The sequence below is a fragment of the Protobothrops mucrosquamatus genome, unplaced genomic scaffold (assembly GCF_001527695.2).
Source record: "Protobothrops mucrosquamatus isolate PMUCROS unplaced genomic scaffold, P.Mucros_1.0 scaffold3627, whole genome shotgun sequence".
NCBI classification, from domain to species: Eukaryota; Metazoa; Chordata; class Lepidosauria; order Squamata; family Viperidae; genus Protobothrops; species Protobothrops mucrosquamatus.
The window spans coordinates 104,513-119,026 of record NW_015389589.1 but is presented as its reverse complement, the minus strand read 5'-3'; the positions used below and the strand labels follow the sequence as shown (position 1 = coordinate 119,026).

Here is a 14,514-nt window from a genome sequence, read left to right as displayed (position 1 = left end):
TGAAGCATCGCTCGCTGGCCGGCCGCTTGCGCAGCCCAGTTCCTAACAGGCCACAGACCGGAACCGGTCCACAGGCCAGAGGTTGTGGGCCCTTTGCTATTAATGCTGCCTCTGTGCAAATACAGGTAGCTCTCTACTTAACAGTTCATTTAGTGACCGTTCCAAGTTACGACGGCACTGAAAAAAGGGACTTAGGACCGTTTCTCACAGTTACGACCTTTGCAGCCTCCCCTCGATCAAAATTCAGACGCTCGGCAACTGACTCGTACTTACGACGGTCGCAGCGTCCCGGGAGTCAGGTGACGATCACCTTTTGCGACCGTCTGACAAGCAGAGTCCATGGGGGGAAACCAGATTCACTTAACAACCGTGTGACTCACTGAACAACTGCAGCGTTTCACTTAACAACCGTGGCAAGGTCGTAAAATGGGGCAAAACTCAAATGAACAAATGTCCTCCTCAACCGCAGAAAATTTGAGCTCCACTGTGGGCGTAAGTTGAGGACCTACCTGTAGCGTCGCTCTAGAGGAATATTTTGCAGCTTCCACCGGGACGGAATTGTGACCAGTTTTTCACACTTACGACTGTTACAGCAACCCCGTCAGGGGATCAAAATTCGGATGCTGGGCAACTGGTTCCTGTTTGCGACGGGTTGCGCCCTCGAAAATAGAGGACCGAACCCGTAATAATGACGGGCAAGTCCTTGTCTTATAACCACAATTGAGCCTAATATTTCACTTCCAAAGCAAGACGGTTCTTAAATGAATTGTGCCCCAGGGCACAATATATTGTGCTGCAGTTGTTAAGGGAATCACTGTAGTTGTTAAGAAGACGGTTGTGAAGTGAATCCGGCTTCCCGCCCGATTTTGCGTGTCGGAAGGTCGCAAAAAGGGATCATGTGACACCCCCCGGGGAGGCTGTGACCATCATAAATACGAATCAGTTGCCGAGTGTAGGCAGGACAAGAAGCCATGGATAGAAACTTATCAAGGAGAGAAGCAACCTGGAATTAAGGAGGAATTTACTGACAGTGAGAACAATTAACCAGTGGAACAACCTGCCACCAGAAGAGGTGAATGCTACAACACTGGAAGTTTTTAAGAAGAGACTGGACAACTACTTGTCCTGAATGGTGTAGGTTCTCCTGTTTGAGCAGGAGGTTGGACTAGATGACCTCTGAGGTCCCTTCCCAACTTTATTATTATTATATTAATTTTGATCATGTAACCGCGGGGATGCTGCAACGGTTGTAAGTGTGAAGAACAGTCGGGAGTGCCTTTTTTTCAGCGCCGTTGTAACTTTGAGCGGTCGCTGAACAGACCGCTGTAAATCGAGGAGTAACTGCACCTCCGCTGCCTCCAAGGGGCGAACCGGAAGTCCTGGAAGATTCCCGGAGAGAGAGGAAGGCGGAAAGACCCCGTCCTTCCCTTACGAGTTTACCATCTCTTCGCGGAGCTTCGCCATCTCTTCCTTCTCCCGATCCTCCTCGACGCGCCGCGTCGCCTCCTGCAGCCGCGCCTTCTCCGCCTCCAGCTCGGCTAGCCGCTTCTCGAACTCCTGGCGCTCCCTGGCCCGTCGCTCCGTGGCCAGCTCGAAGTGATCGGGCACTGCGGAAGCAAAAAGGAGAGGCGCGGGGTTGAGAAAGAGGAGACGTCGAGAGGGAGACGGTCCTCAAAGTTCCTGGGCATGTATCGATTAACGAAGCGCAAAGGGGAAGGGATGGCGGATGAGGGCACCGACTTGTTCCATTTCAAAATAACTTCGCTTCTGGTTTCCTACTACCATGTTTTCCCCAAAATAAGACCCACTCCCAAAATAAGCCTGAGTCTGATTTTTTAGGGGGTGGGACTAATATAAGCCGTACCCCAAAAATAAATCCGGGAAGGGAGGAACCGTGGGCAGCACAAACAGCGGTGAGCACACGGGGGCCGACAGCCTGCCGGCCCAGAGCGGAGAAGTCCGCCTGCTAAAGAAGCTTCTTGACTGGAGGCTAAAGTATATAAGGAATGGCTGCTGGAATGGGGTCTGTCTAGTTTAATGAAGAGAAGGACAAGGGGGGACAGGACAGCAGCCTTCCAGTATCTCAGGGGCTGCCCCAAAGAAGAGGGAGTCAAGCTATTCTCCAAAGCGCCTGAAGGCAGGACAAGAAGCAACGGATGGAAACTAATCAAGGAGAGAAGCAACCTAGAACTAAGGAGAAACTTCCTGCCAGTGAGAACAATTAACCAGGGGAACTACCTGCCTCCAGAAGCGGTGAATGCTCCAACACTGGAAGTTTTTAAGAAGAGACTGGACGGCCATTTGTCCGAAATGGTATAGGGTTACCTGCTTGTGCAGGGGGTTGGACTACATGACCTCCAAGGTCCCTTCCAACATCATCATCATCATCATCATTATTATTATTATTGATCATCATCGCACAGTCAGCCAGATGTTCAGATGCCAATGGTGTCCACGTGGTGCTCCAGTTGTTTTGGGATTGCACCCAAGGCGCCTATTGCTATTGGTACTACCCTTGCTTGCCTTTGTCACAGTCTTTCTATTTCTATGTCTTTGTATTTTGTGATCTTCTCCAGTTCTTTCTCCTCTATTCTGCTGTCTCCGGGCACTGCCACGTCCACTACCCAGACTACTACTACTACTACTACTACTACTACTACTACTACTACTACTACTACTACTTCTTCTTCTTCTTCTTCTTCTTCTTCTTCTTCTTCTTCTTCTTCTTCTTCTTCTTCTTCTTCTTCTTCTTCTTCTTCTCTTCCTTCTCCTTTCTTCTCCCTCCTTCTTCTCCTTCTCCCTTCTTCTCCCTCCTTCTTCTCTTCCTTCTCCCTTCTCCTCCTTCTTCTTTTTCTCTTCCTTCTCCCTTCTTCTCCCTCCTTCTTCTTGTTATTATTATTATTATTAAAAACAAGAAAGTCCAGTTGCCTCTTGATAAACAAAAAAAAAAAAAAGAGCAAAGGGATGTCCAGTCTCTTCTTCAAAACCTGCAGGCCACCTCAGGTGGGCCACACACACCTGGAGACGCCTCACCTGAAGCCAGCTTGCTGTCCTTCCTGGGAACAAAAGGGTCCTGGCGCAACACCTGGCTGGGGTGAGCTTTGAAGACGGCAGCTTCCTTCTGGCGCTGCAGCTCTTCCTTCAGCTAGGGAAGGAGGGAAATGGGGAGGGAAAAAAAAAGAGACGGTTAGGGGGAAAAGGTCCGAAAAATCTGGATAGTTCTCGATTTACGGCCGCAACAGAGCCCCCAGGCAGTCGTTAAGCGAGTTTTTGCCCCCCGTTCTGCAGCTTCTGTGGCCAGGCTAGTTAAGCAGATCACTGCAGTCGTTAAGTTAGTAACCCGGTTGTTAATATTTCTATTTAGCATCTCTAAACAAAAAGTTCTTGGCGCAGATTCTTAGTCCAGCCCTTCCCCCCCCAACACGTTCTTTAGCCCTAACAATTGGGGGGGGGGNGGGGGGGGGGAGAAAACCTTTGAGAAATACTATTTTTTATGCAGGTAATTTACAGAATATTCTACATTAGCACCCCATTTTGGAGCTGAGACAAGTTTTAGGACAAATAATAATAATAGTAATAATAATAATAATGAGGAGGAGGAGGAGGAGGAGAAGAGAGGAGGAGAAGGAGAAGAAAAAGAGAGGAGGAGGAGAAGGAGAAAGAGAAGAAGATGAAGAGAGGAGAAGAAGGAGGAGAAGGAGAAGGAGAAGGAGGAGAAGGAGGAGGAGAAGGAGAAGGAGAAGGAGAAGGAGAAGGAGAAGGAGAAGAAGAAGAAGAAGAAGAAGAAGAAGAAGAAGAAGAAGAAGAAGAAGAAGAAGAAGAAGAAGAAGTTGGAAGGGAACTTGGTGGTCATCTAGTCCAACCCCCTGCTAGCATTGGGTTTGGATGACACTTACAATCCATGTATGGAGGTTTTTAAGAGAAGGCTCTTCAGGCTAAATTAACTTCTCTCTCTGCAACCTCGGGCCCTCCCTTTTTAAATTCCCAAAACGTAAATTCATCCAGAGATACGCATGGAGATTTGCAAAGTTTTCTCCCACGGAGGAAAAGAGCATCGAAAACGCCCTCGTGGTGATCTGAGGCTCACGTTCCCACCTTCTCAGAGCCCTTTCTGAGCCCCCACACGGACGGGGGGGAGGGGAGGAACCGAACCCAGCTCCAAATTCTTCTCATTTGGGGGTGGGTGGGTCAAGGGAAAAAAAAGGCCTCCCAAACCAGCCGGATCCTACACACACACACACACAGCCCCTCCGCCCCAACGGCTTCACCTTACCTGCTGCTGCCACATCTCTTGCCGGACGGCTCCGCGGGCATCGATGGCCAGCTGGAAGGGCTCGGGCTTGGTGGCGCTCTTCACCTTCTTCTCCGGCAGGCTGACGTGGTCAAACTGAGGCAGGGGGTGGGCTTTGAACTTGGGCACCTGCGGGTAGGACAAGGCCAGAGAGAGAGAGAGAGAGAGTGAGGAGAGGTCGAGGGAGGCCGCTAGGCTGCTTTCACTGGGGTTGGGGCTGCTTTCCAGACCCCGCCCTTCGCTGTCATCCCAACTTGTGCTCAGGGAAAGAAGATGCAGGGAGTACTCTAATAATAATAATAATAATAATAATAATAATAATACCATCAAACATCCACATCTGCCTATCCCAGGTCCTGGGTAAGGACTCGATAGGTAGACAAAATGCCAAATCCAGTCTGAACATCTGGCTGATTGTGCGAGGATCCATAATAATAATAATAATAATAAAGTTGGAAGGGACCTTGGAGGTCATCTAGCCCAACCCCCTACTCAGGCAGGAAAAGGAGAGAAGCAACCTGGAACTAAGGAGAAACTTCCTGACAGTGGGAACAATTAACCAGTGGAACAACCTGCCTCCAGAAGCGGTGAATGCTCCAACACTGGAAGTTTTTAAGAAGAGACTGGACAGCCATTTGTCTGAAATGGTGTAGGGTTTCCTGCCTGAGCAGGGGGTTGGACTAGATGACCTTCAAGGTCCCTTCCAACTCTGATGATGTTCTATGTTCTAATTTCATCCCAGTGCAGCTGGGAAGAGAGAATCATGGTTTGGTTACATCCTAAACCAGGGGGTCTTCAAACTTGGCCCTTTTATGACTGGTGGACTTCAACTCCCAGAATTCCTCAGCCAGGCACACTGGCTGAGGAATTCTGGGAGTTGAAGTCCACAAGTCATAAAAGGGCCAGGTTTGAAGACCCCTGTCCTAGACCGTTTCAATCAATCAATCAGAATAGAGCTGGAAGGGACCTTGGAGGTCATTTAGTCCAACCCCCTGCTCAGGCAGGAAACCCTATACCATTTCAGACAAATGGCTGTCCAGTCTCTTCTTAAAAACCTCCAGTGATGAACACCCACAACTTCTGGAGTCAAGTTGTTCCACTGGGTTAATTGTCCTCCCTGGCTGAGGAATTCTGGGAGTTGAAGTCCACAAGTCATAAAAGGGCCAAGTTTGAAGACCCCTGCCCTAAACAGAGACACTGAAGATTCCCAGGGCTGCAGGCCCTTTCAAAGAAGACGGTGGTGGTGACGGTGGTGACGGTGAGTCAACAAAGCAGGGTCCTTTTCCACCAGAAGGGACCTTGGAGGTCTTCTAGTCCAACCCCCTGCTCAAGCAGGAGATCCTAGACCAGGGGTAGGCAACCTTGGCTCTTTTATGACTCGTGGACTTCAACTCCCAGAATTCCTGAGTCAGCTATGCTGACTCAGGAATTCTGGGAGTTGAAGTCCACGAGTCATAAAAGAGCCAAGGTTGCCTACCCCTGCCCTAGACCTTATCTCGTCCTGAAGTGTGACAAAGAAAATTTTTTTGTTTGCAACAACACAATTACTCTCTGGCAGCCAGAAGCTACTGGGGACAACAGGCTGATAAGGGAACTTGCATTTAGAGGCTGTTCCGCGTGGAAATTGGCGCTCGCTTATCCTAGCCTGACATTTTCGAAACCGGCGGGAACAGCCCGGGAGCCAAGAGCACTTTGCACAAGTGTTGAAAGAGCCACAGGAAACGCAGGTGGCAGGGCTGGGGGGGGGACGACAAGGGGGGGGGGCTGGGAAAGGAGCCTCCTTGGAGAACGCCAGCCGGAGACCTCCGAGACGTTCTCCTGACTTGTAGGTCACTTTCAGAGTTTTTGGCGGCCGGTGCAAAAATAACCCGAGGGCTTTTGTAACCCAGGAGAAAAGAGGCATCCTGTAGCGTCAAGGTGCGAGAATCCAGCTCGGCTGCGGTTGTGTGGATAGTGAGTCCCGGGCGAAGACTTCAGATCAGTTAGGCTGCAATGTCTCCCCCCCCCCCCCGCCGATCTCTACTTTGGTTGTTTCAAGTAATTTTTAATTGATTTATTTCTAACCGGCTTTTATTAATTTCCTAACTAAGTCAAGGGGGCGAACGGATCCAATGTAGATTCCTCCTTCTGTTTTCCTCCTCCTCCTCAGTGGTTGGGCTAAGAGGGAGGGACTAGTCCAAGGTCACCCAGCGGGCTTTCGTGCCTAAGGCGGGACTAGAACTCACCGTCTCCTGGGGATTGGCCCAAAGTTACCCAGTTGGCTTTCATGCCTGGCGGGACTAGAACTCACCGTCTCCTGGAGATTGGCCCAAAGTTACCCAGTTGGCTTTCATGCCTAAGGCAAGACTAGAACTCACCACCTCCTGGTGATTGGCCCAAAGTCACCCAGTGGGCTTTCATGCCTAGGGCAAGACTAGAACTCACCACCTCCTGGTGATTGGCCCAAAGTTACCCAGTTGGCTTTCATGCCTAGGGCAGGACTAGAACTCACCGTCTCCTGGAGATTGGCCCAAAGTTACCCAGTTGGCTTTCATGCCTAAGGCAAGACTAGAACTCACCACCTCCTGGTGATTGGCCCAAAGTCACCCAGTGGGCTTTCATGCCTAGGGCAAGACTAGAACTCACCACCTCCTGGTGATTGGCCCAAAGTCACCCAGCTGGCTTTCATGCCTAGGGCAGGACTAGAATTCACCACCTCCTGTTGATTGGCCCACAGTCACCCAGTTGGCTTTCATGCCTAAGGCGGGACTAGAACTCACCGTCTCCTGGAGATTGGCCCAGAATCACCAAGCCGGCTTTTACGCCTAAGGCGGGACTCGAACTCACCATCTCCTGGTGATTGGCCCAAAGTCACCCAGTTGGCTTTCATACCTAAGGTGAGACTAGAACTCACCGTCTCCTGGTGATTGGCCCAAAGTCACCCAGCCGGCTTTCATGCTTAAGACAGGACTAGAACTCACCACCTCCTGGTGATTGGCCCACAGTCACCCAGCTGGCTTTCATGCCTAAGGCGGGACTAGAACTCACTGTCTCCCACAATTTATATGAAGAACATATGAAGAACGGTTGCAGAAATTGGATATGTCTAGTCTAGTGAAAAGGACCAAGGGGGACATGATAGCAGTCTTCCAGTATCTCAGGGGCTGCCCCAAAGAAGAGGGAGTCAAGCTATTCTCCAAAGCGCCTGAAGGCAGGACAAGAAGCAATGGATGGAAACTCATCAAGGAGAGAAGCAACCTAGAACTAAGGAGAAACTTCCTGACAGTGAGAACAATTAACCAGTGGAACAACCTGCCTCCAGAAGCGGTGAATGCTCCGACACTGGAGGTTTTTAAGAAGAGATTGTCTGAAATGGTATAGGGTTACCTGCTTGTGCAGGGGGTTGGACTAGATGACCTCCAAGGTCCCTTCTAGCTCCGTTATTCTGTTCAATCCCCCTTGCTGCCAAAAGATTTGAGTGATTATCCCCACCGCGATCCTTTGTTGTTGATTTTATTGTTTTATTACTTTACTTCTGTTTACACTCCTTTTTCCTTCTGTTTTATTTTATTACTTTCATTTGGGCGTACACCAATTGGTGTACATTCAAAGTGACTATAATAAAGTTATTGTTATTATTATTATTTGTTCTTATTGTCATTCCTACAGGTAGTCCTCAACTTACAACCATTTGTTTAGTGACCGTTCAAAATGACAACGGCGCTGAAAAAAGGGACCAAGGACCATTTTTTTCCACACTTATGACCGTTGCAGCATCCCCGGGGTGGTCACGGGACCAAAATTCAGATGCTTGGCCACTGACTCGTCTTTACGACGGTCGCCGTATCCCGGGGGTCATGTGATCCCCTTTTGCGACCTTCTGATAAACAAAGTCAATGGAAAAGCCGGACTCACTTAACAACCGTGTGACTCATTGCACATCTGTGCAGTGACTCGCTTAACGACGGGGGCGAGAAAGGTGGTAAAACGGGGACAAATTCATCAACAAATGTCTCGCTTAGGAGCAGAGATTTTGGGCTGAACGGTGGCCGTTAAGTCGAGGACTCCCTGCATTTTCCCCGTCTCGTTCCTTTCTCGCCTTTTATTTGATGGTTCTATTATTTTATTTCGGTTCCGTTTATTCTGCTTTAATTTTTCTATTTTGTTTTTTAATTATAGCCCCTTGGCAAGGCGGGGGGGCAAATAAATTTGACAAATCAATCATCAAAAGAGCCTCTTTCGATTAAAATTTGGTGGAATATTCAAAATGTTTTTAAGAAAAAGATAAAAGTTTCCACCGCAGATATTTTTGTTAGGTATTATGGAAGATTTGGATGTTAAAGAAATGAATTTGATGTTGAATCTTATAACAGCTGCAAGATTACTGGTAGCTCAATATTGGAAGATGGATCGTTTGCCTACTATAGAAGAATGGTCGTTTAAAGTGTCAAATTTAGCAGAAATGGCCAAGATTTCCGCTTATGTGAAGGACCATTCACAAGAAAGATATATTTCGGTTTGGAGAAGATGGATAGATTATATCCAGAATAAATATGGGACTGAAAAGTTCCATTTGGTGTTTGAGTAAATTTTAGAGTATTATTATTGTTAATATTTTATAATAGTTTTATTTTTTCTACTATTTTTAATTATTATTATGATATTATTATTTGTTCATTATTGTGTTTAACTTTAATTTACTTAAATTTATTTAAAAAGGGAGTTAAAGTGCTTTATAGATTTGGTAATTTAATAGTTGGTTAATGTTATTTAGATTATGATTATTATTTGTTAACCCTGTAAATAGCTCTGGGAAGTGGGGGAGAGGGGGGGTTGGGGGTGGGAAAATATTGTAATCTTTATAAAACTTTTAATTAAAAAAAAAAGAGCCTCTTTCAAACGGCGCCTACCTCCTCCTTCTGCAGCTCTTCGATTTTTTTCTCTTTCTGAAGCAGCCGCTCCTTGTCCCGGGCGTCAAACGAGAACGGGCACGGCTCCACCAGCCTCGGCTCTGCCGGTTTGGGTTTGAAGGGCACCCCTGGATGCGGCATCGGCTTGGCTTTGATCACAGGGGCCACGTCCTCCACCTGCAAGAGAGGCCGGCATCAGCAAGGAAAACGGGGGGAGACAAGCACAGCCCACCTACTGGGGGAGACCCAGGGACAGAGACGCCAGTCTAATAATAATAATAATAATAACAATAATAATAATAACAGTGGACCACCTGGTCAGCTGCTGCAAGAAGATCGCACAGAGTGACTACAAGCAACGGCATGACAAAGTGGCAACAATGGTGCATTGGAAGATTTGCAAGAAATATCATTTGCCTGCAAGCTCAACAAAAAGTCGCCAGTCCAGGGGAGGCTGCGTAAAGATCCTCAGCCCAGGGAGATCAACCAGGGCTTCAGAACAGCCTGGAGGGGAAAGCGGCTGCTCAACCATGAGTGCAGATACCCCAGCGGTGCCCATCACCCCCCGAGGCCAAACCGAGGCCCGGCACGCAGCACATACCTTTTCTTTCGCTTCCTCTCTCACCAGGGCGCCCACTTTGTTTTTCAAGGCAAAAGCGGGCGACTTGGGGACGGTGATGGGAAGATGCTTCTTCTCAGGGACACCCTGCAAGGGAGGAAGGGTGGAAAGATCTAGGTGGTCAGTCCGGTTAGGCCACAGGGTGGAGAAGACCCAGCCACGCTACCGGCAACCGCAAAGGAAATCCCGCCTGGAATTCCTTGCTGGAGACCAGCGTCCCTCTCGGCACAAATGGAGACAGGATGGGAATGTCTTTCTATGATCAAGCACGGACACACACACACACCCCCACACACGCTTTAGGCCTTCATGGGAAGAATATTCTGCTCATATTGGAGCAAGATCACTCTGCATTCCGAGGATCTCTCCCCGTTCTGTCTAGTTGAGGCATCGGGTGGATCCCAAAGGTGTTACCTCTCTCCTTAGGAGTATGACTTCGTTGCTCGAATGCTTACGATTTATATTCTTTTATTTAGCACCCTAGTATGAGTTATGTTGTTTGCTTATTTAGTATTCTATGACTATCGCTAAGTGTTGTATTTTAGGATTTATGATGAAGGTATTTTTATGTTGATTATGATCATGATTTATCACCTGTGGCTTCTATCTACACTGAGAGCTTATGGACCGGAGACAAATTCCTTGTGAGTCCAACCACACTTGGCCAATATTCTGTTCTCTTCTATTCTGTTGTTATGTTCTATTCTGCTCTACCCTATTCTGTATTTCTGTTCTATTCTATTCTATTCTTATTTCTAATTCTATTCTGTTCTATTCTATTCTTATTTCTTATTCTATTCTTATTTCTAATTCTATTCTACTCTATTCTATTCTTATTTCTAATTCTATTCTGTTCTATTCTATTCTTATTTCTAATTCTATTCTATTCTTATTTCTAATTCTATTCTATTCTATTCTTATTTCTAATTCTATTCTATTCTATATTTCTGTTCTATATTTCTATTCTATTCTATTCTATTCTGCATTCTATTTTCTTTTCTATTTTATTCGGCTCTATTCCATTCTACAATCTGTTGTCTCTATTCTATTCTATTCTATTCTATTCTATTCTATTCTATTCTATTCTATTCTATTCTATTCCTTATTATCTATTCTATTCCTATTCTATTCTATTCTGCATTCTATTTTCTTTTCTATTCTATATTCTATTCTGTATTCTATTCTATTTTATTCTATTCTAATTTCCTTTTCTATATTCTATTCCATTCCATTCCATTCCATATTTTCTATTCTATTCTATTCATCAAATGCAACAAAGACATCAATGATATGTGGAAGGATCTAATAAAAAGCATTTCAGGCAGTCCTCGATTGACAAGCACAACGGAGGCCAAAATTTCTGTTGCTAAGTGAGGCATTTGTAAAGTGAATTTTGCTCCCTTTTACGACCTTCCTTGCCATGGCTGTTAAACGAATCACTGCTGACGTTAAGCCAGTCACACGGTTCTTAAGTGGTTTCCTCATTGAGTTTGCTCATCAGAAAATTGCAAAAGGGGGATCATGTGACCTTTACGACCTTCCCTGCCACTGTCGTTAAGTGAATCACTGCGGCGAATTAAGTAAACTACTGTTCAGACAGTCAGTCAGTCTGCCTTCCCCGTTGGAAGGCGGTAAAAGGGGATCACGTGAGCTCAGGACACTGCAACCGTCGTAAGGACACGCCAGTTGCCGAGCCTCCAAGTTTTGATCACGTGACCACGGGGAGATGCCGCAACGATCGTAAGTGTGAAAAATGGACCTAAGTCACATTTTTCAGGTAACTGTCAACAGTCTTTAAACCAGGGGTAGGCAACCTTGGCTCTTTTATAACTCGTGGACTTCAACTCCCAGAATTCCTGAGCCAGCCATGCTGAGGGGAAAGGGAGAGGTTTCCAAGCTGAGCCAGGCTGGCTCAGGAATTCTGGGAGTTGAAGTCCATGAGTCATGAGGGGGCGATAGTTCCCCCATGCTGGCTGAGGAATTCTGGGAGTTGAAGTCCACGAGTCATGAAGGGGCCATAGTTCCCCCATGCTGGCTGAGGAATTCTGGGAGTTGAAGTCCACAAGTCATGAAGCGGCCATAGTTCCCCCATGCTGGCTGAGGAATTCTGGGACTTGAAGTCCACGAGTCATGAGGGGGCCATAGTTGCCCCATGCTCGCTCAGGAATTCTGTGAGTTGAAATCCACCAGTCATAAAAGGGCCAAGTTTGAAGACCTCTGGTTTAAATATTTAAATATTTTTTCCTCACGGTCACGTGATCAAAATTCAGACATATGGGCAGGGGTAGGCACCCATGGCTCTTTTATGACTCTTGGACTTCAACTCCCAGAATTCCTCAGCCAGCCATGCTGAGGGGAAAGGGAGAGGTTTCCAAGCTGAGCCAGGCTGGCTCAGGAATTCTGGGAGTTGAAGTCCACGAGTCATGAGGGGGCCATAGTTCCCCCATGCTGGCTCAGGAATTCTGGGAGTTGAAGTCCACCAGTCATAAAAGGGCCAAGGTTGCCTACCCCTGGCCTAGACCAGTTTTTCTCAAACCTTGTTAAGATGGGGGGACATCAACTCCCAGAATTCCTCAAGGCAGCTGCCTAGACCAGTGTTTCTCAGCAACTTGAAGGTACGACCGAGTCCTTAAGACCCTCAACTTCAGGTGCTCAGTACTCCCCCGGTATCAAGGGGGTACGACCGAGTCCTTAAGACCCTCAACTTCAGGTGCTCAGTACTCCCCGCCATAGTTCCTCCATGCTGGCTCAGGAATTCTGGGAGTTGAAGTCCACGAGTCATGAGGGGGCCATAGTTCCCCCATGCTGGCTGAGGAATTCTGGGAGTTGAAGTCCACCAGTCATAAAAGAGCCCAGGTTGCCTGCCCCTGCACTAAACGAAAGACGGTGTGTCAAGGACAGCCTGTTTCTCACAACATCTAAGCCTGACATCAGCAGACTCTCCCCCCCACCTTGGGTAAAATAATCCCCCTTTTTCGAGAAGATGGCCACCCAGCCGCAATTACCACCACGTCTTCCAGGATCTTGGTCGGGCAGGGCCTGGAGTGGAACTCGAAGGGCTCCTCTTCCTGGACCTTCTTGGTCTCCCGTTCCTGGATCCGTTTCTCCATTTCCAGGTTGAAGCCGATCGGCTTGGTCAGCTCTTTCACGGGGGGCTTCTTGGGCAGGAGGGGGCCGCCCTCCAGGATGCGGTGGTTGAGCTCCTGAGCCTTGAATCTGTACCTGTTGGACAGTGGGAGCAGATGGTCAATGGGAAAGCCCTCGGGGGGGCTCTGAGGACTGAACAGGGGGGGTCCAGCCAATTAGCCGACGGGAAACTTTATTCAAAGCCTCCAATTATATGCTAAAGGATATAAGGAACGGCTGCTGGAATTGGGTCTGTCTAGTTTAATGAAGAGAAGGACGAGGGGTGGCATGATAGCAGCCTTCCAGTATCTCAGGGGCTGCCCCAAAGAAGAGGGAGTCAAGCTATTCTCCAAAGCGCCTGAAGGCAGGACAAGAAGCAACGGGTGGAAACTCATCAAGGAGAGAAGCAACCTGGAACTAAGGAGAAACTTCCTGACAGTTAGAACAATTAATCAGTGGAACCACCTGCCTCCAGAAGCGGTGAATGCTCCAACACTGGAAGTTTTTAAGAAGAGACTGGACAGCCATTTGTATAGGTTTCCTGCCTGAGCAGGGGGTTGGACTCGATGACCTTCAAGGTCCCAACTTTACTATTACTATTATTATTATTATTATTATTATTAATAATAATAATAATAATAATAATAATAATAATAATTATTATTATTATTATTATTGCTTGAGTAAGCCAACAACAGCTTGGTGGAGAGCTAAAAATTCTTTACACAGCCTGGCACCACATTATCTGAAGGACTGACTTCCCCTACCGCCGTGGTGGCCAACCTATGGCACGAGTGCCACGCAGAGCTTTCTCTGTGGGCATGCGCGCCGTCGCCCCAGTTCTAGACCTTCAGCTGGGTTTTATAAAACCTTTTCGCTTTAGGCCTCCGCCGCCATGTGCAAAAAAAAAAAGTTCAATCAATCAATTTCAACCTCTCACGGGAAAAAAAATCTCGCAAAGTTGGAATTGATTGATTGAACTTTTTAGTTCCGCCCAGTCTGCCGTTACCACTGCAGCCACACCCAGCCAATGGGCCACACCTACCCCAAGGATTTGGGGGGGGGCTCAACCACTGATTACCCCACACATCAGCCTACTCCCCACCCCATACTCCCAGAAGGGGCTGGGAAGCATGGCCATTGTAATCCAAAGGATCATCCTGCCTGAGCAGGGGGTTGGACTAGATCAGGGCTTTTCAACTTTTTCACCCAATGTACCACTTTTAGGAGATGGCAACATCCGAGGACCACCAGTCGCCTAGCAAGGTGTCAAAAACTTGATGACCCCCCCCAAAGGAAAAAAGTGATGAAGTACAGGTAGTCCTTGACTTACAACAGTTCGCTTAGTGACTGTTCGAAGTTACAATGGCACTGAAAAAAGGGCCCCCCAAGCCACAGCCGAGCAAGACGCCTGTCTGCCTGCCCGACCGCGCTCTTCCTCCTGTCCGAGGTTTTCATTGTTGTGAGCATTTCTGTTGAGGATTGGAAGTGGTGGTGGGGTGGGGGGGTGTTTGGCTTTTATTCCCCCCCCCCGGCTGCTGGGTGGTTGCAGCAGGTTTTGGTCACCTCACATGACCCTGGGACACTGT

General features: G+C 47.7%; 1 protein-coding gene across 1 annotated transcript in view; it reads right to left on the bottom strand.

Annotated features, from left to right (window-relative positions):
- Positions 1-1,428: 1,428 nt before the first annotated feature.
- The window catches only part of TPX2 (TPX2 microtubule nucleation factor), a 40,359-nt gene continuing 27,273 nt past the window's right edge, over positions 1,429-14,514 (bottom strand). Inside the window, exons 9-14 of the mRNA XM_029286427.1 lie at positions 12,805-13,021; positions 9,782-9,886; positions 9,181-9,357; positions 4,274-4,420; positions 3,013-3,145; positions 1,429-1,607 (exon numbers count right to left, since the gene is read on the bottom strand). Of these exons, the coding sequence (XP_029142260.1) occupies positions 1,429-1,607; positions 3,013-3,145; positions 4,274-4,420; positions 9,181-9,357; positions 9,782-9,886; positions 12,805-13,021 (958 nt within the window). The remainder of the gene's footprint in view (positions 1,608-3,012; positions 3,146-4,273; positions 4,421-9,180; positions 9,358-9,781; positions 9,887-12,804; positions 13,022-14,514) is intronic.